Below are 26,111 nucleotides of genomic sequence, written 5' to 3'. Positions count from 1 at the left end.
AGAGTTGCTCCGGTTTCTGGGACCGCCGCGGCACTTGAGCGCATAATAACTCAGACAGGAGGAAGCCAGGACGAAAGTCAATATATGTGCCTTAAACTACAACTGCACTGGGCGAAAAACTATCTTAAAGTGAGGGCTGTCGAAGAAGAGCCAGCTTGAACAATAAATTTGTTTGTTTTATTCCGCTAGGAAAATTATTTTCTTGAAGTAGAATTAAGATATTTTACTAGATGCTATTGTGTAAAAATAAAAAAATATAAATATAGTATGTTACATTTGATCAAATTTCCTGTTTATTAAACAATCTTAAATGAGTATCTTTATTCCTTTTCCGTTGTTGTGTAGAAAGAAAAAGAATCAAGTTCTTTTTTTTTTCAAAATATATAGTACACCTTATCAAACTTCCTGTTTAATAAACAATCTTAAATGAGTGCTTTTCCCAACAAATGAGTCAGCTAAAGATTAACATTCCTAAAGACCTTGACATTAATATTTCGCGCTATTAGTGATTAAAAAACCATGGTATAATTTTTATGTTTGTTCCAAGAACACATTAAAAATTTTGATTAATAATATATATTTGGAATGATTTAATAGGTTTTATGGACTTTTAAAAACATCTTTTTTTACGACAGGCATAACTATTTTGAATCTAAAAGAAATAAAATCATGGTGGCTTAGTTTCAGTGCAAAAGAATTTATAAATTTGCATTAGTGTTAGAAGCTGGCGGAGTGCAGGTTCAGGTGGCCGATGCTTCTGTTGCATCTGCTGCTGCATGCGTAAGCTGCTTAACTTGAGCTGGAATTCAACAGGAGCAGAAGCCAAAGCTCAGGAATGCTCCTTATTCGCAACTCCCCCCCCCCCCAAAGGATGTCCTTGCTCCAGTTAAAGTTCTGCACCAGCTGCATACGCACCCGCCGGTGGGTGGCTGAGTGGGTGAGATGGCGGAGCAGGCGGTGAAGGTTCGCTGGAGGGCTCCTCCTTGCGCAACATTTTCGAATTCCAGAGTCAACCGCAAAATGAAAAACTTTCTATGGCTGCTGCTGCTACTGCTGCTGCTACTGCTGTTCTCGCTCTTCGAGTGCTACCCATATTGTATACATATTGTATATACTTCCTTGCACCACCACCCCCTTTTTACCGCCCCACCGCGACAGGACACTCACACACACACACACACGCGTGCGTCCTTCAGGCGTGCATTGCATTTCGATGTTGCTCGCGTGGAAATTGCTTTATAAAATGTTTCCATCGCATGAAAGTTGGGTGAGGTTTTTGTGGGCGTGGCCCCTGCAGTCGTGGCTAATATCTTGCTAGCCCCCGCAGATATACATATAGAATATAGCCGGTTTTTTTTTTAGTTTTTCTTCATTGATCCTTTTTGTTAAGCTGCTGCTGCTTGCTTGACATTCTTTTAATTTCCAATGCATTTTCCCCTCTCGATTTTCACTTTGCCTCACTCCTTTTTTAACCATTGCCTTTGATTTGGCAATAGTTTGCTAATGGTTTTTGCAACTGCAATAAATCATTTTTGTAGGAAAACTTTGGGGATCCTATTACTTGTGTGCAAAGAAAGTAATAGAATTTTGCTCAATTTAGCGTCAAACGTTAAATGCATTATTCCTTTAGCTTTTTAAACTAGTTAACAAGGTATATAGTTACGCTTTAAGAAGATTATGGAAATCGCAGCCCTAGTATATTTCCAAGATGCCATTTAGGTAACAGACATCTTATGTTGCCACCTTAACCCACGAATGTGTGAGTCAAGTGCTCTTATTTTAGGCGCTTGAAATCTTCTTATAACATTTATAATGCTCAGTGGCATTACAAGTATATAAGACAAAGAAGGGGATAAACTGCTTGTGCTAGTAATACTTTCTTTTTTCGCCTTAACTTGTGTGGGTGACATTTTCTTTTTGGCCAACTAATGAATGCCTCAAAGAGGCTTCGCCCTGCAGTTTAAGTTCTGTGGTCACACACAAGCACACAAATGGTACATGGTTGGATTTCGGCTCAGGCCACAAATATTTGCAACGCCAGTGTGTGGGTACGTCTTCCTGTTCAAGTTCTCTTGGAGGAAAACTATAGTAAATGCATACCGAGAATAGGTTGGTCTTAAAATAATCTTAAAAAGTATAAAATATCGAAGAGTTTTTAATAATTATTATTTAGTTTGATGTTACAAATCGTTTTAGATTTGCGTCATTTGTTTATATGCGATTAAATACTTTATTATTTAAATTAATGTATCTTGTATTTATTTATATTAACTTATTTAATTTGAATACTTTTTTCTAAAAAGCTTTTCGAAATATTACCTTTTTAACTAGTATAATAATAATTATTATTCTTTATGATAAACAATTTCAAAAAGTCTAAATAAGTTGAATCCATGCATATATATATTCAGATTAATTTAGTGCCCAACTATATTGGTTTATTAAAATGGTTTTCATATATTACTAAACTATTTAATTATAACAATTTATAATTTAAGAGTACAGTTTCTCTTTGGGTACCCTTAATCAAACGATAAACGTTTTCAGAATGTTTAAATAAAATGATTTAATGCATATATTTATTCAGATTAATTTGGTACCCAACTATATTGGTTTATTAAAATTGTTTTCATATATAGCTTAACTATTTAATTATAATAATTTATAATTAAGGAGTACAGTTTTTCTTAGGGTACTCCTATTCATAGCCGAGCATGTTCCTCTATGCCCAGCCAGTTTCTCTACTCCTGCTGCTGGCACTGAATCAGTTAAGAAAAGTTTTCTAATTAATTCGCTGGAGACATGTACAGGGTCCTTCTCCTTTTCTTTCTCTTTCTCTCCTCGTTGCAGCAAAAACATAATTTAACTGACAGTTTGTTTGAAAAGTGACAATTTGAAATGGGCGTGGTCGCGCCCCCTCTATAACTCCATTCCTAAATTGCTAATTTGTGGCACTTAAATGCATAAAAAACTCATAAAATGCATTTGCTTGTACGAAACCCATTTCTTTTCTGTGCGCCTGCTACTCTTTCGATTATGATTATGGGAATTCATCAGGGGGGGGTGAAAAAAACCAGAGAAGAAAACTCATCAGAATTTTCCATTAAAACAGATGACAACACGTTCAATAGGAAAATCATTATAATGGCGAAGGGCATCTGCTTGTGCGTGTGTGTTGGTGTTTGGCTGACTGGTGAAGGAAAATCAGGGCAAATCGCTGAGGCCATTAACTTGGACATTAAATGCGTATTTCTGCTTCAATCTGAAACTAGGCTGTGTGCGTGTCTCACTTCAGTTAGCAGAAGCTCCTCAGGGGATAAGTGAAATGGAATGTGAAATTTAATTAGACTGTTTTGTCGCAGTCATGAAATCTATCCCAAAACATATAATATGTGTAATTCTTTAAGCCTAGAACATTTATTTTCCGTATAATAAATAGCCTTCTACTTAAAGGATATAGTCAATATATAAGGAGTTCGGAAAAGAAATAAATGAGAATAGTATAAAAACATGCTATTAAAAATAAATATTTATTTTTAGAGATTAAAGTATCCCACATAAAATGTTTGATAAATGTATATCTCTACTGAGAAATATAAGCATGATAGGAATTGCTTAAGTCAACATCCATTAAATTCAATGACCAGCGGCATTTCCCACGCCCATGCTACACAGCTTCCAAGAAAATGGAACCGAAACCGCAAATGAAAACCTAATTAATTTAATAAGATACATTAAAATCAATTTAAGAGTCGCCTGCAGCCATAGAATCTCCGCCTACTTAGGCAATTTCAGGCCGAGTCCGATTTCAGAAGTACATCACTGTTTTATGTTGGTCAATAAGAAAGCGCAAAAGTTTTACAACCCTTTAACCCCTTTCTTTTTATTTGCGAACCGACGCCCATCAGCTTTTATAGTTTATGGCTGTAGAATGTACTGAGAATTGTGTATCTGATGATTTTGGTTTTTCATTTGCAGCGCTTCAAGGACAACGACATCGAAGTGAAGCGCAAGGATGGCATTATCCTGCTGCGTGAATTGGCCGCCGAGGTGAAGAACTTTATGGATTTCAAGCGCAATGCTGTGATGGTAAGTGAATATCTCTGACTTTTTTCTCTGCTTAACCTCCAGCCACTCCCTGGTCTTGTACACTGACAAAAATTAATTGCCTTTTTTATACAAACGTTAAGTGTGCAAAAAAATCCCAATGCTCTTTGTCCTGGTTCAAAATAGGTTTTTATTAAAATATTGCTTACATTGAAATTCAAAAGAGGGTATTTCGTTTTCTATACATTTTGAAACATTTAAAAATATAACAACATTGAATTACATCAGAAGCAATTGACCTGGTTATGTCTTTTCAAATTTAAAGCTCAGCTGGCATAAAAATCACTCATACGCCATGTAGCCAATGAGATACTTTGTAAGGCTTGCTTTTTTGAGTGTACCATCCCCAAGCTCCCTGTTCTTGGGATGTGCCTACAATTGACAAGTGGCTCAATCTCTCAAAGCTCAAGGGAAAACCGGCGGCGGGCGAACTCTCAAATTTGAGGACGGCACTAAAAAACACAACAAAACAATAACACGCGGACACAGGACACCGTCTCCAGTGGGACACTGGCGTAAAGTGGAAAACAATAAATTGCCGTGGGGCCAGTCTGATTGCGGTGGTGCTGTTTGGCGGATCTGGGGGTTTGGGGGAGTTCTTGTGGGGTTCCGATGGGTTGGGGGGTCGGAGGTCGGCTCCAAATTGAAATTAAAGTGCGCCCCGCCACAAGCACAAGTTTTTGATGGCGCCCGCAGCTGCTGCGTGTGCGTGCCGAGCGATGTCACGGGACTGGAGCTCCTGGCACTCCTGGCGAAAGGACGAGCTGCCACCGAGGAAACGCCCCTTTCTGCGGTCCCTGCGGTCTGTCCCTCTTTGCGGCTCTCCACTGTGTCCTGCGTATCGATGAAGTCCTCCCGCCATCCGGGTAATTTGCCACGGGCCACGACCGGTTAATGATGCACAGTGGATTATCCGTAAAATGGAATCAATTGGTCCTAAAACGATTGTTTTATTTGCCTTTTATAGCGAACAAGGACAGAAATATATAAGAAAATCCGAAATATTTTCAAGAAGAAATGAGAATTCTTTTGTTGTCCTTTTTGGCTAACAATCCAAGACTAAATGTTCAAACACCTTATTCACTTTCTTCTCTGAAATCCATTTATGACTAAAAAAGGGAAAAATGAGGTTGGTACTTCAAGAAATTAACTTTTATTCTTTATTCATCTTTCATCTAAACAATTTAATTTTTCCTGAATAAGTATACCATTAAAATATACAAAATTATAAAATCAATTCAATTCGTAGCCCATTGTAGATGTAAATATATGAGACAAGTTTTCACTATTGCCGGAATCTTGGTCGCGTTGATTATTTCCTTGAGCAGACGCGTCAATCTGTTGATAGGGCCTATTCCCAAAGTTATTTTGAGCATTTCCATTGCCATAAGCATGGTTTGGATTGGCCTCGTGAACAACAAACTTACTTGGATTGACTGGTTGGAAAGGTATGTTGTTCACTGGGTTATGCTGTCCAATAATTCCATTTTGACCATATCCATTGCCAAAAGCATGATTTGGATTGGGCTCGTGAATAAAAAACTCACTTGGATTGACTGGTTGGGGAGGTATATTGTTCACTGGGTTATGCTGTCCAATAATTCCATTTTGACCATTTCCATTGCTATAAGCAAGATTTTTATCGGCCTCATTTAGAGTCCACCTATGTGGATTGACTCGTTGTACATGTTCATAGTGACCCTGGTCAAAACTATTCATTTCATCAGGTAAGGGACCATCTGTGGTCGCCCTATTAATCCATTGACGAAGGTTGGCCACATTAACATAAACGCCCGGGACTCCCGGTATTCCACATTGTACGCCGAAGTTGACAAGGCCCGCCAGTTCATACCGCTCAGGATCGTCCTGTCTTGGACAGGCCAGCGGAGAGCCACCATCGCCCATGCAGGAGTCCTTGTCTTTCTCACCGCCGGCGCACATTAGGCTGTTGTGTAGAACGAACTCGCCTCCTAGATATTGGCTTATAGCGTGCTGACACGTACTGCTCTGAACCACCGGTAGCTCAATCTTCTTCATGATGTTCATGTGGGTGAAGTCTTCGAAGGACTTCTTGCCCCATCCAGTGAAGATGCAGCGGCTTAAATCAAAGTTCTTTGGTCCTTCCGGCAGGCATATGGGATTAATATGGATGCTAGCCTTAAGCGATCGTTTGAGAAAGAGAAGGGCCACATTATTGGCTCCGCTATCCATATCAAAATCAGGATGACGCACAATCTGCTTGACCTCAGCATCCACATGACGATAATGCTCGGTTTCGGTCTTAAAGTCCCATTCGCCAGCCCGCACAAGAAGCTGCTCGGGATTCATGTCATCGATTTTCTGCCTGACCGAGATCACGACATGCAAAGCGATCAGGGCGCCGCCGGCCACGTAGCTTTTATCTGTTGCATCGAGCAAGGCCACCATCCACGGAAACTCGTTCTCCTGGGCCAAGTACTGTAGGTCACCTATTCCAAAGGTCGTTCCTTTCGGGTTAATACGCCCGCAGCTGGGGTTAACTGGCTCTTGGACGTCGATGTCTACTTGGTCAAGCTACAATGGAAAAAAAATGTGATTAAAAACAAGGAAGACGTCTAAATTGTATGCGACAGATTTGTATTGAAGTACATGTAGCGATAGTTCCTAGGAAAGCTTTATGATCTCGTCCGAAATTATTTATAGTTAATATTTAATATTTCGTTAGCAATTAATTTTATTTATAAAACTTCCAATATTAAACTAAAAAAAATTATATTGCCAATTGTTTCTAATCTGACCCTCATACCGTTCAAAGCTAAGCATTTTAAATGAAGACTTAATAATTTCACCTAAATTTTCATGATTTCATCCCGTGGCGTTCGTTCTTTATAAACGTAAAATTGCTAAAAATGTTCTTAATATTTTCGTTTTTTTTTTGGGTGGAAGAATATATATAATATATGCCGATAACGAATATATATAATGGGGACGGATAGACGGCAGGGAAATAACAAAAAAAGAGCCATCTTTGTAAAAAAATTACGTAAAATATGTTTATTATTTAGATACCTCACAAAATGTCCTATTTTTAAGTCGGAAGTCATGTACTTTTATGTATAAGCAATTATTTAAGGTTTTACTCTATTGTAATGCATACGGAAAGGTAACACTTAATAAAGAAAACAAAAATCCAATTTTAAAAAACTTTCCTTTTTAAACTCTTTTTACTTTCCCTTAAAAATTTTGTTTGTTAACCTTTTAAAGTGAGTAAAAACAATTTCAAACTACTTTGTCAAAGTTTAAGTGGCTTGAAGCACAATTGATAAGCTTTTGGTTTCTAATTTTCCTTTAAGCAATGCTTTAAAATATCTTTTTTTCAAATCGAAGTCTTGAAAATAAACTGGACTGGAATACACAGGCATTTTAATGTTACTGAATTTATTGATAGTGCTTACTATTAACTTCTGGGGACAGCATCTCGATGTGGAGGGGCATCCTAAGTTGCCACTCACTAGAGATCGATAGCCCAATTGAATTTTGCACCTAGGGCGCGGAACGCAGAAATAGTTGTTCGATCCACCGCAAGGCTGGTAGTCGAACTGTCCCTGGCCTTGGACAATGGCCAGGAATAGGCACAAGATTGAAATTATTTTGATCCCGGTCAGCCGAGCCATCCTAGTCAAAGTAATGAAATATACTGAGCTCTCTGGAAATCTGTGCCGTCGTATATTAAGCGCCAAAAACGATCAGTTGAACTCTTACAGATAAGGGGGGAAATACGTGAACTTCTACTGATAGGAGATTATATATTTATAAACATTCTCTGCGAAACTCGTCTTTATATATGAATTCATGAATATATTGCATATTTTGAGCGCAGACTCTTGGGAAATTTAGTTCCCAAAATCAAAGTTTTCGGTGGCTAGACTGTTGATACTGATAAATTTTAACTGGTATACCTGTTGGTGCTCATCAAGAATTTAGCATTTTATAAACATACAACCAAGTAAGTCGACCATATTTTTTATGACGGACGCTTTTCTTATAAAAAGCACAATTTTTTTACCAAATGCAAATGGCTTTTTTTTGGAAAAACTGAAACAGTTTACTGTATTTCAAGCGAAGCGTTTTGATTGATTGTTTTGAAAAAGTGTCTCCTTTGCCAGTCTCCTTAATACCCCTCTTTTAAGACCCTGTCCTGGGATTCCCCCCACTACATCAGCTCGTCCTCTCTGCCTTTCGTCATTCGTCTTCGATGTCAGGCCATTCATCTACTGGAAAGTTTTCCCCCGGGCTCCTCCTAATAGCAAATGGTTTTATATGCCCTGCTGCATCAACTTCTCGCATCCATTTAATTTAATTATGAAATTATTTACAACTTCACGAGTATGCAGGGTAAAATACGAACTCATTGTAGCCAACAAGCCACAGCACAGCTTATCAATTAAGTATTATAATAAACGCATGGAAATGCCCTTACGACACCACTGACACGACGACCCAGTGCGTGGGTATACATAAAGAATTTTTTATGATAGCCACAGAATATCGATTAAGTTTGTTTTGTGTGCGTGTTTTTTTGTTTTGGTTTGTTTGGATTTGCAAACGTTTTCTTGTGGACACTCCGCACCCACTCAAATATTACGCAGATGCGGAGTCCTTGGCTCGTACCAATGTCGCCCATAAAGCATCATTAATTAAAAGTCCACCTACGAGAACAGCAACGACAGACGTGGGAACATCAAAAACAGTCAGCAAACAAATCTGAAAAGAACCAACATTTGGATGACAAGCTTTTTTTGAATAGATGGACCAAACATTAAAGCCTAGCCAATACGAATCGCTGTGCTTTCATGACGAATTTAATATAAAAGTAGCCATGTATTTAAAAAAGGCATCTTAAGTAAGAATAAACTAATGTTGGGGAAATACAAAAATATTGAACTATCAATTTCTTGGGTAAATACATCCAGTTTTTATGTAGTTTCCAACTATGCAATTTAATGTGGCTTAGCTATGCTTCACATAAGATGTGGATATGGAATCTCGATAAGTAGTACTGGGGCGATGCCCACTTTATAATAGCAATATAAGCATTACCGGTTTTATGACACCCTCGGCTTAAAGCTGCTTGACAAGCTCTGTTAGACAGAGGCGTCGCTGGAAGGCAGCTACTGTAAAGCTTTGGAGGCTTATCATTGAAGAAAATAATATTGTAGACCTGTGAATACACTTGACTTGATAATGAGACGAACAATGTTCATCGGGAATTCCTGTAGTAAATAACGAGTTTTGAGCTGCAAGAGCAATGCGATAATTGATATCTGCGTAGTACGTTGCATTTGATTCTGGGAATCTCCCGATTTGATTATTCTCGCATATAATCTGGCTGCACAGATGACCTGAGCCGGCAGTATCTCATCGCTGATTGCAACGAACAGTTCACTCGAAAATGGAATCGTACACCTTTGTTTTACTGCTGCTAATTGGCTGCCTGATTGTTGGATGTTGCATGGCTGCGCCTCAAGGATGCAATGGCGGCTTTTATTCCACCAACGGTAACCTGGTGATCGACATAAACAGAATTCAGGATCACCTCAACTGTGTCAACCGGCAGCATCAAAATCGTGGATAACTCCCTCAGCTGGCTTTTAATCTTGTACATATTATATATATATAAATAACAAAGTGCAATGCAAAAAACAACGAAAAATGCTCAATAAAATCATCTAATCTAACCACAATTGACACTAATTTGAATTGGTACGACTATTTGTCGATAAACAACTGCTAATGCAGGTCGAGTGTTTAGCGCACGTGGGCTTTGGATAAACAACATTTCGTATTCGTGATTTTAATAAGCCGCACATGTTGGGGTCTCGAATAAAAATAAAAAAAACATTTTAGAACTCGTTTTTTGTTTACTATACATTTAATATATTGTCGGCTTAGTTCAACGCCTCGGCACTTGGTGAATTCGCTTAAAAGATTAACAAATACAGCTAAAAATACAATAATGTTAAAAGGTCTACTTAACTAATTATTAAATCATTAATTTAAATTAATAATAATTAATTGATTTGAAAATTTTTTTTCTTGAAGAATTATATAATTTCGATTAAGATCTAGAAAGCTAGATAAAAGAAAAACGTTTTCAAACCAAATAAATAGTGTTTTATATAATATTAAATGTTGACATTTGATTTGTTAATTTTCTTTCTTGAAGAATTCTGTATTTTCTATAAAATTTAAAGGTCGAAAGCTGGATCTTAGGAAATCATTTTCAGACCAACTAAAAAGTGCATTACATTTTTTAAATGGTTACATTTTCTAAGGCATCTAAAGTACAATGTTTATATATTTTATTTATAGGTTGAATCAAATCAGTGCTGTTTATGAGGTTACTGATTAGAATTAGATGGTATCTGGTTAAGTAGTTAAGCCATTTATTTAAAGGGACTTTCTTAGACTCATATATTGAAACCCCAACCATTCAAAAACTTATAAAGCCGACTCTGGTCGGGAACAGCGAACTAAGTGCTATAGTATTTGGCTCCCCGTCGCCCCCCTTGCCAGCCTTCGACAATTTGCGTTCATGTCGAACATGAAAAATAATGAAAAGCAACTCGAGCGCGACCACACTAGCAGGTGCTGGCCCCTGCCCGCCCTTTAACCCCACATCGACCTCCATCAACGTCACAGGCAGCCCCATATACCATGTGCACTCTCTTTCTTTCCCTGTCTGCATCACTCGGTTGGCCACCTGCAGTTGCCGTCGCCCTTTGTTTGGTGCGGCATTAAAATGCTAATTGCCTGTAAACATAAAGGCAACTGCAGATGCCGCAAATACATACACGCACACATCGCACAACAACACAGATACACACGCACACACATCTCATTTTCCACTTTGTTCGGGGGCGTATGCGTAATAATTTGTACACAGCGTAAAAACGTGTGGCAATCGCCGTTGCTAATTCGATTTCTATCGACGCCTGTCAATGCCGCTTTAACTGAGCTGTTGCAACTGCAACCTGAAACTCTTAAGGACCTTTTACCCTTACACCCCTTTGCCCTGGGCTTCCACTAATCGTGTCCTGTTGCTGACAGCATTTATTTGCATTCGTTTGCAAGCTGAAATTGACTTAAAAATTGCATTTAATGGCGGAAAAAGGGCAGAGCCACGCCCCCTGCACTCGCTGCCATTCATTTTCGAATAGTGCTGACAATTTGTCATTTGGCTTGTTAGATCTGTCCCCTTTTAAATTGATTTAGCCGGGAAATGGTCTGTTTTTTCTTTCCATTCCTTGAAACTTGATTTAAGGCTTTTCATTTTAATATATTAATAGTACTTTTTACTTCATCTACCTTTATTAAATTAAAAATTTAATAAATAAAAAAAAAAAATTTAATTCATAAAAATGACAAATAATTTAATGAGGGTACCTTTTTTCATAAATTTCGTATTATTTCGTATTATTTCGAAAAGCTTCTGGTTCCTCGATTAAGTACACACTACGAAGATACATGTTTTTTTTGTACTTAACATGAATTACTTAAAATACTTAAATTTGAAAAATGTAGGACCATCTGCACTAGAATAGCAAGGAATAGAAAGCCAGATCACGTCCAAAATGTATCTTTAAACAAAAATATCTTTAAATTAGAAAAATTAATTTTATGTTAAGTTATCTAAACATTTGTTGATAGATCGAAGGAAAATAAAAAGGATTCCAACTTGGCAAAGCTTTTTCAAAAACTGAAATATCCCCTAATGTTGTACCGCTTTTCAATATTTAAAACCAGTTAAAATTAAAAATCCTTGGGTTTATTAATGGACCTTGTCATATTTAAAAGGTGTACAAAGAGTTGAAGAAAATCTGTTCAAAATTGTATGCCATAAAAATGCTAGTCTTTTTCGGAGTTAGGAACCAAACAAAATCATTTTATGAACATAATTTTAGGTATTGATCATAATATTACAAATTTTAAAACTACATTTCCGTGACAAAAATTTTCTTTTGTATATTATTTTTTTATTGCATCTCAAAATGCTTAGTGGGCATCACTGTTTTGCACAGTGTCTCTCTTTGGCTCGATTTCCTTTTGGCCACACCACCCACCAACAGCCACCACCCACACTCACCCACTCCCACATCCTGGGTGGTGTTGACTTCTTTTGCCATAATGCCACTTGCACTTTGACGTTGACATTGTGCAAGCGAGAGGGCAGACGCAGCTAGAGCGAGAGAGAAGGATGGCTGGATGGGTGTGTGTATTGAGTATATTGGAAAGCTGTTCGGGTGTTTTAAATAGAAACATGCAGCAACGCGGCAAAAAAGTCTTCACACTAAAAGCATTTGCCTTCCACTAAAAAAGACAAGAGAGAAAAGAATCTTCAGAATGGCAGCACACAAATTTGTTGACACTTACTCAATGTTGTAATTGCACTTGCGACAGATTTACTGATCTTGTCATTAAATAGAAGAGAACTTAATGTTTTTAAAGCGAAATATTTAAATTTAAAATCTTGAAATGTAAAGAAAAAGTTTTGTTTTATAATAAAAGTATCTAGAATGTTGTATTGCCATGCTTGGGAGAAGTAAAATACATCATAAATTATATCTTTAAATATTTGTAAATTAACATTTGTCCACAATGTTCGTGATCGCATAGTAAAAAGCATGGTCTACCAACAATCTTAAAGGGTTAAGTCGAAAGGAAAACAGCTAACCGCAAGGCAAAGTTGCACTTAGGTCAGGAAAAAAGGCGTTTGTAAGCCCCCAAGAAATCCGCATTAAGTGCAAGTGTGAATGTGTCGTCGCAGCCCAGTCAGCCAGTCACACTTGTGGCTAAAAATACCCAACAGATTTGGCCAGGACAGACCAGGACATACGTACTTGAAGAGGACAGGTACCAGAACAGGTGCCAGCCACTTGATGTCAGTCAGTCCCTTTTGCCACGGGGCTAGTCATACTAATCAGGGGTTCCCTTACACAGGATACTCCCTCGAACGTCGTCAAATATTTAGCTGAACTCATATTAAAACGTAATATAAATTTCTTTTTCGGCTGCACAACTTATTGCTCCAACATTTGGCACGTCCATTCAGATGGCAAATATATTGCAGAGACTGCTAAGAAAAAAATCGCTGAGAAAGAAAGGAAAGCTGGCTGGGGAAAAGAAACGAAACGAAACGAAAAGTCTGAGGTCGGACAGAAATCGTAGCTTAAACACACATCTTGCATTATCCAGAGAAAGGAGAAAAGAAATGGGGATGGAAAATCACTCGGCTGGATCTGGCTTTTCACTTGGCAAATGGTCAACGCGTATTCGTTTTTTTTTTGCCCAGCACACTTTCAGGCTGTTGCTCCAGCCAACGCCCAGAGTCCTTGAGTCCTTAGCCTTATCCTTCTTGCGAACAAATTGCGTGCAAGTAGCTGCATTTTGCTAATTCCGGCAGAGCCCAGACACTGCACCGCTGACATTTGAGCAGGTCTCCCCAGTCTCGTTCTCGGTCTCGGTCTTCTAGACCCGGTTCCAGTCCCATTTCCATCTCCATTCCCATACCCAGCCATCGTTGGCGTTGTCATTGTTGGCTTTTGAATGTTAAGATGTCGACAGCTGCACAGACGAGCGACAGGGAAGCCAGCTGGTGTCAACTGAGAATTGTGTGCGAGAGGGCATTGCTCAGGGTCGGGTATCCAAGACCCACCCATCTATCCATCTATCCACCTATCCACCTATCCACCCGACCATGCAACCCTTTTCGCCCTTTCGCAGACACCTTCTTATTTTCTACCCCCTTCCTGTGCATTTCTTTTCTTTTCACACTGCCTCGACCTTTCCATAAGTGCATAATATTGTTGAGAAAAAATGTACAACAAATATTTCATAATACACGGCCATGTTTTGTCTGCCGTTCTATGCCATCATGTTCCATCCCGAGTTGTGTTAGACAAAGCGACTACGCATGTTGGCAATTATTTACATGGCTATGACATTGTTGGCCTTTGGAAATAACTAGGGGTTCAGACGAATAACATCTTATAGGGGGTTATTCGCGATGCAACAACTTCTTTTTGCAAAGCTTACAAGTTAAAGCACTCTTAAAAAAAGTATAATTTATATAAGGTCTTTACATAAATCAACAAAATCAAAAAAAGATCATAACTAAACTTACGCGTTAGTCTTTGAATATATTTAAAATTCAATTAAAATGTAAGGAAAGGGCTATGTCACTCTCAACTCTTAGCCTGCAATCCTTTATTCCTTGCAGTTTCAAACTGGAAATTGAATAACTACTTTCGAAGCAACTTTAGCTACTTTTACCTGCCCTCGGGCCACCATGGCAACCAAGTTTCATCTGGCTGCTGCCAACCAAAAGCGTCGAAATCCGATAGAAACTTCCTGGTCGGTTCCTCTTGGTTGCCAGTCGCTTACCTCCAGTGTGCTCCTCTCTATTGACTCACTTTCGGCAGTGTTTATTATTTAATGCCTTAACTAGCTCGCTACTCAACACCTTTTTGGGCAAACTTTAAGACTCCTTAACTAATTCGAGCTGGAGGAAAATGTGCAAATAACTTTGAGAGCTGGCTGAAAGGAAGGGTTGTGAGGAGGCTCACCTGGAAAGAAGTTTTCGGTGCAGCAACTTTCTTTCTTTCTCTCTTTCTTTCCCACCCTCCAGCTGACATTCTTTCACCCCAAAAACTCCCCGCTGCACATTTGTCTAAGCCGCTGACACATTCCCGTGGCACCGGCGTTTGCCCAACGGGAGCCAATTTACATTGAAATCTTCTTCAGACTCTCGGACTGGTGACTATGCTTCTCTGTATGCCCCAGAGAATCGAGAACCGAGAATCGAGAAGCAGCACCGAGCTCAAGCAGTTTTATTCTATTTTCCAGCTCTACGTTCCCATTGTGCAAAAGTAGTTGAACTATTTCAATGCACCCACATGCAGCTTAGCTCGGCAGCCACTGCAGCATCTTCAGGTGCACCACCATCCCCTTGGGATGGGCGCAGGGCTGTGGGCGTGGCCCATCCACAGTGTCTATAACTGCAGGTGTTTGTCCTCCTTCGGAACGAGCCAGACCTGCCCCCTCTGGGTCTAATTTCGCTGCAGCTAAAGTTCTTGTTTGCGTCTTATGAAAATGCACACCGTGGGCACCGAGCTAAATTTGTAAAGATAATTTGTGCCCCAACTTTGCGAAATCCCCCGCAGCATCCCAGTGATTTGTTGAATTCCGCCTGGCTCGTAAATTGGAATGCGATTGAATATGCGAGGGTTTGAGACAACCTAATCCCTAGGTCCTAAATACAGCCTGGTTGATCTCCTTAAAATTGAGATTAATTTTGGGCAAAGAACTTTGAAGTAAAATGAATTACTTGAAAATCTTTTTATTTTTACCCAAAAATGCTGTAAAGTTAGAAATTTTGGTTAAGCAAAGTACTTAATAAATTGAATTCATGTAAAATTTTATTTTCCTAACATTTACCTAACTAATGTAACATTTTCCTTTGCTTATTGCTTGGTTTTTTGGCTTTAAAAATTGTTTTAAATCATTAAATTAAACCAAGATTTTAGACAAACAACTTATTTGTTTAGGGATGGAATGGGCTCATGTAGAATTTTTGTAAACATTAGCATATCAAATAAAAAAGATAGCCTACTTTTAAGCTGCATTTTGAGCACTGTGCACGATATTCCCGCGCAGATAACTCAGGGCTTTGAATAATACTCCACATACCTACACACCCAAGTTGAACTGAAAGTTTACCCAAAAGAAGGCAAAATGAGGCAAAGCAAACTCCAGTGCTTTGTGCAATTTAAGTCGCAGCGAAGAGAATAAATTGCATAAAGCGCGGAAACTTTTGCAACTTTTCCCCAAACCCTCGAACCCTTAAGCGATCCCCTAGAGAAATATTCAAGCAGATTGATGTGGCACCGACTCAAAGAACCAACAAATCTTTCTTTCAGCGCCTGATGGACTCCGCCGAGCAGGCGGCCCTTTCGGAGCTGGAGGGCCAGGGCCAGACGGAGTCGCCGATGGGCGGACAGCAGCACTATGATGCCCGGCGGATCAACGAGTATAATGCCGATGGCAAGCTGGCGGACGGAGCCCGCCACATGGACATCCGGTTCATGCGGCGCTTCGAGCGCCTGCCGGTCAATCTCAGTCTAAGCTCGATTCTGGTGCCGCACGGCGTCGACTTGGATGAGGCGGACGTGAAGTCGGCGCTGCAGTGGAGCGGCCACTTGGACCCGCTGTTCCAGAACAACTTAGAGCAAGATCCGGCATTGTCGTGGCAGTACTTTGGCTCCTCCACAGGCTTCCTGCGCCGCTTCCCGGGCACCGCCTGGCCCCCGGAGGGCTCCAAGGGCAGCAAGCTCATCCACGACTTCCGCACGCACAATTGGTTCGTCCAGGCCGCCTCGTCACCCAAGGACATTGTGAGTATCCATTGGTTCAGGGTTAGCTTGGTTCAGTTATGCGAATACTTAAATGTTTTAATTTGCGATTTGTGTATTTCCATTTTTAATTGCACTACTTGCAATGCATTGAAATGTAACAGAGATTATGATATTTAATCTAAAATACTTATGATATAGTATATAACATGCCTAATGGTCTGTCAAATTCTTAACGAACTCTAGTACAATTTAACTATTCATTTAATTGTTTTAAATACAGCTTGGATCAAAATTATGTTAAAATTATACACCATGTAAAGTAAAGAAATTAAACTACATTTTTTTGGTAATCATATATTATTTTAGAAAATATTTCTGAAATATAAATTAATCTTACAGTTTTAAAAAAGTTACAATTTTATCTTCGTTATAAATGGTTTTATATAATATTGCAAATAATATAATATTAGCAAAGCATATATTTTAATACCATGAAATGTGTGTTTTATATCTGTAATTCATTGCCTGTTCCCTAACAGATGATTCTCCTGGACGCCTCGTCCAGCATGACAGAGAAGTCCTTCGACCTGGGCATGGCCACTGCTTTCAACATTCTGGACACCCTGGGCGAAGACGACTTCGTGAACCTGATCACCTTCTCAGAGGTGGTCAAGACACCCGTGCCCTGCTTCAAGGACCGCATGGTTCGAGCCACGCCCGATAATATCCAGGAGATCAAGTCGGCCGTCAAGGCCATCAAACTGCAGGATACGGCCAACTTTACGGCGGGATTGGAGTACGCGTTCAGTTTGCTGCACAAGGTAAAAAGATTACGAGCCTAAACAAGAGAGTTAACATAATTATTATGCCCAATTGTAGTACAACCAATCGGGAGCTGGAAGCCAGTGCAATCAGGCCATCATGCTGATCACGGAAAGCACCTCGGAGTCGCACAAGGACGTGATCAAGCAGTACAACTGGCCACACATGCCCGTCCGCATCTTCACCTACCTAATCGGCAGCGATTCCGGTAGCCGGAGCAATCTACACGACATGGCCTGCTCGAACAAGGGATTCTTTGTCCAGATCAACGACTACGACGAGGCCCGCCGCAAGGTGATCGACTATGCCCTGGTAATGGCCCGTCCAATGATCATGTACCAGGCGGATCATCCCGTCCACTGGAGTCCGGTGTTTGTGGCTGGAAAGTCGGGTGGACTTGGACGCGACTCGGAGTATCAGCGACGCCTGGTGACGACAGTTTCAACTCCGGTCTTCGATAGACGAAACCATTCGGTACGCGTTGCCAATCTGCTAGGCGTGGTGGGCACCGATGTGCCCATCGAGGAGATCCGCAAGGTGATCCCCCATTATAAGCTGGGACCGAATGGATATTCGTTTATCGTGGATAACAACGGACGGGTGCTCTACCACCCTGATCTGCGGCCCCTGGGCGATGCCAACCAATATATCGACCAGTTGAAGCCCAAGTACGCCTCGGTCGACATCACGGAGTTGGAACTGCCGGAAACGGAGTTCGGCAATAATAACGAACCCATCGAAATAAACAAGAATCTTCTCAACGAGGTATGTGGCCCAGACTCCCATTTGTTTTATATTATTTAAATAAAATATATTATGTTAAAGTATCTTACACAATCCCAAAAAAATATATTCTTGTAGATGGATGACTATTATATGGTTGTTCAGTTAAATAACAATATTTTTATTTACAAATTCTAAGATTTTATAAATAATATAATACCTCTCATAGATGCGCGGCGATATGATAAAACCCAAAGAGGGAGAGACGGAGTTCACTGTGATGAATCCCTACGATGACTCGAAGAGGGTTTCGACCAGGACACATCGGTATTTCTACGGTCCCATCGAGGACACACCATTCACCCTGGCTATTGTGCTCCCGGAGAAATACGGTAGCCATGAGTTTGTCTCCCAGCAGGAGATCCGTCATTCGCGTAACAATGGTAAGATATTACCCAATATATCTTTTAGTCATCCTAACTAATTAATTTTTTTCCAGTTACCGAATACTTCAAGGGGGACAACTGGCGCGTACATCCCGACTGGGTGTACTGCGAGTACAATAGCGTGAGTGATCTGGAAAAGGAAAGGGAAAGCTCCGGCGAGTACTCCTCACGTGATCAGGAGCCCAGCTTCGGGTCGCCAGAAGAGCAGGTATTGCATTTTCTGTCTCGCGCTGGACGCCCTGGTTGGAAGTGGATGTCGGTAAGCAATCTAACTTGGGCAACGGGTCCTCAACCGGGGGGATTTCTTATCAAGGCACTATACTGATACCCAAAATCCCTCCCCTAATCAGGTTCGACCCAAGTCACCGCAGCCACATCACAACATGCATAGTGGCTCCAACGGCAATCCGCCCGGATCGAGCCACTTTGGATCGCAGCACTCCAGCTCTCAGGGATCTCGCAAGGCTGAGCCCTACTTCTGCGATCGAACCCTCATCCAGAGCTTGGTGCGCGATGCCATGGTCACCGATGGACTCGACAGGAACACCACGGGATCCTCCAGCGGCAAGGAGGATAAGCAGTAAGTTTGAATGACCAATGTTGGACATATCAATGCGGTCTTTTTATTTTTAGATTTTTAAATATATTTAAAGCTAATTTTAATTTAATCTAAATTGTTTCATAATTTATATTATTCAAAATTTAGTTGATATATACTTTTTGAGTTCTTAAAAAAAAGCTATTACTTTTTTATTTATAAATTTTTACTAAAGCACAAAAACCATTTTCTCTCCGCATATATTTTCCACACTCTATTTCTTTGACGGCAAAAACTTTTCCTTTTTTGCTAAAACTCTGCACTTTTTCACCTGAATAACCATAATGCAAAAATATTCTTCCCTACTGCAAACAATCTTAAAATATTTATTTAAACAAATGCAATTTTGAACTGATATGCACCAATTTTATATGAATAATTTCTATAGTCCAATCGCCACATTGATGGCAATTCTTAAGAGGTAAATCAATGAGTAATTCGATTGAAGTTGGAGTAGAATTAAACAATGCAATCGCTTTAGAGGACCAGCCACATGGATAAGGCTTGAACAAACACCCCTTAGAAATATCCTACGCTCAGCCCAAATGATTAAAATCCTGCAAATTCAAGAAGTCTAATATATATATATTTTTTTATTCTTAGGCAAGGCTATCAGAAGTTTGTGGTTGCTACTTCGTTTGTGGCTACGAGATCGGGTCTTCTCCGGTGGATTGATCATGTCAAGCGACCTGAGGATACCCCCGAACCGTACGTATAGGAAAGATGATTACTTGATAGATCCTAACCATTTTGTTTACTTTTCCAGACACTTTAGCGAGGATAATGTAAGAGCCATGGACACGTCGTGGTACAAGCGAGCCATAGATCAGCACTCCGTGGAACCAGACAGTTTTGTGTACAGTGTACCCTTCGGTTCGGGCTATGCCATTAAGTCGAATGCAACCCTGGTGACCGCCTCACATGCCATATTTGTGGAGCATCGAGGTCACAAAGCTCCCGCAGGAGTTGTGGGTCTCCAGTTCCAGCACGATTCGCTAGCAAAACATTTCATAAACATCACATCAGCCGTGAGTGTTCTCCAAGTTATGAAAGTTGATATTATAGTTATAATTATATAATGGTTATACAAACATAATTACAATAATTTCCTTAAAATATGGTATTTGTTTTTGAGTAACATATTTTAAGAAGGAAGAAATTTCGTTTAAGTATTTCTATCTTGGATATTAAAACTGATACTCTAGGATCCTTTATAAGAGTTTTCCTTATTACATAATAACAATTTTAGAGACTTTACTAAAACCTTCATTATTTTAGTGCACTGGAATGACGGGCTGCAAGAGAACGTGTGCATCGGACAATCTCGACTGCTATGTTTTGGATAACAGCGGATTTGTAATCATATCAGAAGAGATGGAGCACACGGGCAAGTTCTTTGGCCAGATTGATGGGACCATCATGGACTCCTTGGTCCAGGATCGCATCTACAAAAGGGTAACGGTCAACGACTACCAAGGTGTCTGCTCCGATGCGGACAATCCCTATACGGCTGCTGGTGGCATCTTGAAACCGAATCGCCTGGGCTCCTGGTTCTTAAATCATCTCTTGGCCCTGAGTGCCACTTGGTTGTCCTTTATGCCGGCATCCTTGAGGGCGTGGCCCCAGGAAGAGTACACCTACGACAATGAGGATGTTGTATTTGTGGACAACAATTACTCTGATGAATACGAGTTTGGAAATGAAAATGAATACAATATGCAGGTGGACCAGGAAATGGATGAGTTCTTCACCACAGCAGATGTGGTAAGTGAAGGCTTTAAGAAAAGATATTTCATTATCAACAAAATCGGAATTTTAATTGAGTTTTGTTTTTTTTCTAGGAATATACGACGCCACCACCTAGGCAGCATAAGCCCCATGTGGGACCGCGGTTTTCACCGGATCCCCAGAATGCCAGACGCTGCGATCTGCGCACAGATCTTTACATGCTTCAGCCTGAGCGTCTCAACCAGGGTAGTCAGAACAATCCACTAAAGGTGGTTATAGATAAAAACGCGTAGCCTGACCAAGGGAATCTAAAGTCTTGACTCTTTTTAGGGTAAACTAACCAATTGTCATGCGTCTGGTTGCGAGCGTCCTTTCAGCGTCCAGAAGATCCCGCACAGCAATCTGATCCTGTTGGTGGTGGACACTCTGTGTCCATGCGGCTCCAAGCAATTGGACATCGAGCCCATGGAGGAGGCGGGCGTAATCGGTGAGTATTGGTGGGATAAGTATAAGTAAACCTTAGTTCATTCGCTGTCTTTTCTTGAAACCCCAGGAGCCTGTAGTACGAGACGTCAGAGTCAAGAGCAAGAGTCGCGTCGACGACCCAAAAAGTGCATCAACTACCATCCCGAGGAGATCGAGATACAGCAATGTGGGCGTGGCAGCACCCTGCTGCACATGTCCGGCTCGGTAATTGTGGCCCATCTCCTAATGGTCACCGTGACCTTTGTGCTTGCCAATGCGTGATATGAGCACTAAATGAGTTTTGATTGTTAGGTTTGCACTTTTTTTGTGTCGAGTATAATAAGCGAATGAGAGGGCCCCTAAAGGGCTATACAATTTATTTTGATCAAAAGAAATACGCAGTTTGAGTTTGTTGATTTCAGATCGAAGTGGGAGCTGTTAGTAGACCCCTTACCACTAAATGAGGTAAAAGGAAAAATCAAATATGTATTTATTAGAAGATTCGCAAAAAAGAGCAAAGTTACACAGATAATAGTAACAAGTTTATATCCCTATTTTTGTAGACAATAATTTGCAGGACAAGATTTTCATTGACCATTAGACAAAACGATAGCTAAACATAAATTCTGTAAGTAAGTATGTGCAGTACGAATAGCATTTAAAACCAAATTCTTTAGACGAATATAAATACTTTATAGAACGAGCTTTGTTTACCATTTATCTATTGATTTTCTTCCAAATTAAGAGACGCAAAAGAAAGAAGCAGTGCAAAAATTATTAACTGAATATAATAATGAAGAAAAAACATTTATCAGCCGGATTATGTAAATAGTATCAGAAAATATTCAAAATGAGCAAAATTCCTACCGATAAATAATTCGTTATTTTTCCTGTTTTCTATCGTACAACTTTAATACTAAATAAATGGAGTTACTTTTGCACTCAACTGCGTACGCACAAATATCAAGTATTATATATTTTACAACCAAACAAAATCGAATTCACTGAACAAATGGAAGACTTGAAATACCAGACAGCAATGTAAAAACAACAAAAGCACACCAAAACAAAAGAAAAACCAGAACAATGATATAGGCAGTTCATATCTGATATGTAAATGGTTGACATCCAATTTTGAACAGAAAAAGCAAAACCAATACAAAGGAAAAACAAGTTAATTATTAAATATATATATTTGATTAGTTTTGCAAAAAAACAAAAAATAATAATAAAAGAAAGTGGAAAAGAAATAATAATTTATTTTATATACATTTTTATACAAACCTCATTCATATAAAAAGATGCGAAAACCAAATCGATCAACTAGAATAATCGTTTCATTAATTTCTAGACTATATCGTATGTTCTTTGTGTTTTATTTCATTTATTAGGCCTACATAGAAATTTACATATCTATCGGAGTTCTGAAATAAAGAATATTTGTTTCTTTTCTAAACTAATAAACAAAACTATTTAAAAAACAAATTACTCGAAACACTTACATATTTACACCTACACTCACTCAATCTAAACACAAGAAAACACTTACAAACATATACAAAATATAAAGAAAGAATATTTTCTGTGTCTTAAACTTGTATAAAAAATGTCTTCCATTACAAATACTTAACGAAAAATGAAATCCAAGCAAAGTAAAACAATTTATAAATCAATACCTACTAATTAACTTAAACTAAAAAATACGATTATATAAGGACATATATATTAAAACATTTAACTCGAAAAGTCATTAACCAAGCATACACAATTTCAAAAGTTTCTCTCTGGGTCACCTGTTCAGCTTTAAGTTGTCAGCGAAATCAGGGGAAATAAAAAAAAGAAAATTATAATAAAAACAAACATTCTTACACCCATTAGAAGGTTAGATAATGTAGTTAGTTAGGGCGGCAGAAGGAAGGGCATGCAAAGAAGGATCATACAAGCATTAGAAGAAATATTAGCAGAATATTTAATATATAGTAAATATATGTAATAAACCTAATTTAACACACAACTTAAACCGAGTAATCAATTGTAAGTCGTAAGTCATAAGAGCTGTTTGTTAAACGTTGACGATGTTGCATTGCTATGGCGGGACACCCGTGCGTATGCGTAATCTGAGCTGGAGTGTGTGAAAGTTTGGATGGTTAGGTGATTGTTTGGTGTTTGATCGCGTGTGTGCATAGCTGGGGACCTTGACTGACTTTAAGTGGCGTGTGGGTGGGAATGTGTGAGAAACGACAATGGATATACCTGGTAGGCCACCGAAGGCAGAACACAATATACACACCGTACAGTTAAGATCGCTAACAAACATTTCCCCTCTATATCCCCCACTCGGTATATGCTGCCGGTATCTTCCGGTATCAGCAACATTCTCACTCACTCCTGTTCACCACAAATCCACTGTAAAATGGCATTCAATTCCTTCGCATAACTTCAACTCGAAAATAATAAACATATTTATGTATTCAACTTTTTGCAAAACAACAATTCCATATCAAGATACAAAAAAAAAAAATTAAAGGAAAATAAAACTTTACTGAAGTATGTAATATTATAATAATGTTCTGCAAGATTTTCTATGTTTGTTTATTTTTATAAGGAAATCGAATGTTTGTATGTGTAGTCCATAATTTTCTAAAGGCATATGAATATATTGAAAAAGAAAAAACAAAAAAAAAAACGAATGTAATGTTTATTGGTCTTAATGGAATGGAAAACAAAATGAAAAACAATTGAATCTACCATTATTAACTTACGAATTAAATCAAATTTTTGACAATGCGATTTTTGCTTTTTGGAAATCGTGCTTTTTGCTAGAACAAAACCACAAGAAAACGAAAACAAAATGAACTATAATTAAAATATGAACATACTTTTGCTCTCTATAAACCCTATATACAAGCATCTTTCTATATGGAACATTTATATAAAGCCATCCGAAACAAAACCAAAAAAAAATAAAGTATATAGAACATGTAACAAAATGATCCCCTAAAAACTCATCTCTCTCTTCATAAATTTATACAGAGAATCAATGAAATCCCAAAGGTTTATCTTTCTTAATTTGCCGCTCTTTGTTTCGTTTAATTTTCTTAAATTTTAATTGCTACATTTAATACTAAAATTGAGACCGAATAACCATTATAGAAAACAGCTGACAAGTTAGCAAAAATTCATGTCAAACTAAAAAAACACAGTTATTGAATAATCAAGGTAAATAAATTCTGTTATTGCTGTCAACACATTTAAATAATAAAAACTAAAATAAACCGAAAGCAACTTTTAAATTGTGAGAGAAATTGTTGTTTCATTAAATTTGTCATTATGAGATTTGAAAATATAAATGTTTAATGCAAAACCAAAACAGTATGAAATACATATACGTACACACATGTAAGTCATAAACATTCTGTATATTCCAGAGACCCGCAAAACAACTTACAAAAATATCGAAATTGTTCAAAAAAGCTTAAAAATTTGGATAAAAGAAAAAAATGTCTTTCGTTCTACAAGAAAACACACACATAAATACGCTCACCAACGACACACACCTACACCTATAGACGAAGCTTATGTTATTTTGTATGGAATGTCTACAAAGAATTTCGCGGAATAGTTTAAAAGAAATGAAAACTATTAAACATTAGTCAACGTAAAAAAAAATCATTTGCAAAAAGCCTAACTGTTAAGAGAAAAAGAAAGAAAGTAAACCGCATACTTACATAAATTAATTATAAATTAATATAAACTTGCTCATTATTCTAATTACAAACTGGAAATTATAAGTAAATGGTATACATAAATAATATAATTAAAACCAAGTTAAGATTCAACATTAAACAGGAAGATGAACAACTAAAAATATTATAAATACATAATATGAACGAAGGAACAGAAAAAAGCATAAGAAAAGAAAGAATGGAGAAATAAATGACAAAAGGTATTATAAAATAGTTATTCTTGTTTTCTTTTAATGGGTGATGAATGTGTAATTACATTTAATTTAGATGGACATGACAAAATAAATAGTTTATTATACATAACAGAAATGTTAGACATAACATTGTGTAAACAGTGGAATATTCAAAGCTGTGTGATCGGGCCTTAAAATTGAAATACCAGTGCTTACATTCCATTTTACATGTAAGATGTAAACTTATCTGGTTATTTTGAGTGGCGCCACCAGTCGGCTAAATTCAGAACTATCAGTAATGAAGCTCTCATCTTAGTGCCACAATTTACCGTACAGGTGGCGCCAGTGTATCGTTTATGAGCTAACTTTAATATTTGGATACCACCCACAAGCGAAACAAACTATGCAGAATCGAAATGCATGGGGAGCATCATTAATGACGTCCTGCACTTCCGGTGCGCAATTACGCATGGCAAACACAAATCAAATGCCGAAATTGCGATATGGAAGTCTGGACTCCGTGGCACGTGATCCATCCCAGAGGATAAGCGCAAATTATAAATTGCGTAATCAAATAAATTTGACAAGACTATTTAACTTATTTATAAGGCTAAACCGACACACGGGACGGAAACGGCAACTTTTTAGTCAAACAAAACGGGTCTGCAAGATAATATTATGCAGAATATTTGCACTTTATGTACTGCCAAACCAAATTCCAATCAAATAAACTATAAATGTCCGTGGCACTGCGACTTCAATTTCGGCTTGAGCTGCTCGATGGGCCGTTGTGTTTGAGTTCGTGCTGAAATCGTTATCCTGTTACTTGTCATTAATTCGACCCTTCGTGCATATTGTTATTCCTGTCATTATTGCCCCGCATTGTTGTTATTTCAGCTCTGTGCGTCGAG

The 26,111-nt window shown here is 38.6% G+C and overlaps 3 protein-coding genes across 4 annotated transcripts in view; 2 read left to right on the top strand and 1 right to left on the bottom strand.

The window, feature by feature from the left end:
• Positions 1–25,240, top strand: part of stol (voltage-dependent calcium channel subunit stolid) — a 45,061-nt gene extending 19,821 nt beyond the window's left edge. Inside the window, exons 4-17 of one of the 2 annotated variants that reach the window (XM_017082644.4) lie at positions 3,979–4,089; positions 16,065–16,538; positions 17,039–17,320; positions 17,379–18,086; positions 18,274–18,487; positions 18,544–18,749; positions 18,841–19,070; positions 19,477–19,509; positions 19,692–19,796; positions 19,855–20,116; positions 20,367–20,852; positions 20,930–21,085; positions 21,147–21,303; positions 21,370–25,240. In XM_017082644.4, coding sequence (XP_016938133.3) covers positions 3,979–4,089; positions 16,065–16,538; positions 17,039–17,320; positions 17,379–18,086; positions 18,274–18,487; positions 18,544–18,749; positions 18,841–19,070; positions 19,477–19,509; positions 19,692–19,796; positions 19,855–20,116; positions 20,367–20,852; positions 20,930–21,085; positions 21,147–21,303; positions 21,370–21,563 — 3,618 coding nt within the window. In that variant the 3' untranslated portion in view covers positions 21,564–25,240. The remainder of the gene's footprint in view (positions 1–3,978; positions 4,090–16,064; positions 16,539–17,038; positions 17,321–17,378; positions 18,087–18,273; positions 18,488–18,543; positions 18,750–18,840; positions 19,071–19,476; positions 19,510–19,691; positions 19,797–19,854; positions 20,117–20,366; positions 20,853–20,929; positions 21,086–21,146; positions 21,304–21,369) is intronic. The other variant, XM_017082652.4, reaches the window with a different exon arrangement.
• On the bottom strand, positions 5,238–7,791 carry LOC108016065 (phenoloxidase-activating factor 2). The gene is made up of 2 exons (XM_017082661.4): positions 7,542–7,791; positions 5,238–6,660 (listed from the first exon to the last, which is right to left on the bottom strand). The coding sequence occupies exons 1-2, from the start codon at positions 7,758–7,760 to the stop codon at positions 5,341–5,343; spliced, it is 1,539 nt and encodes a 512-aa protein (XP_016938150.3). The 5' UTR covers positions 7,761–7,791; the 3' UTR covers positions 5,238–5,340.
• Positions 9,481–9,830, top strand: LOC108016085 (uncharacterized). Its single transcript, XM_017082685.4, has one exon. It carries the CDS (start codon positions 9,539–9,541, stop codon positions 9,719–9,721), a length of 183 nt encoding a protein of 60 aa, XP_016938174.1. The 5' UTR covers positions 9,481–9,538; the 3' UTR covers positions 9,722–9,830.
• Positions 25,241–26,111: the final 871 nt, after the last annotated feature.

Source organism: Drosophila suzukii, chromosome 2L, assembly GCF_043229965.1.
Source record: "Drosophila suzukii chromosome 2L, CBGP_Dsuzu_IsoJpt1.0, whole genome shotgun sequence".
Classification (NCBI taxonomy): domain Eukaryota; kingdom Metazoa; phylum Arthropoda; class Insecta; order Diptera; family Drosophilidae; genus Drosophila; species Drosophila suzukii.
This window is presented reverse-complemented; position numbering and strand designations above follow the sequence as displayed.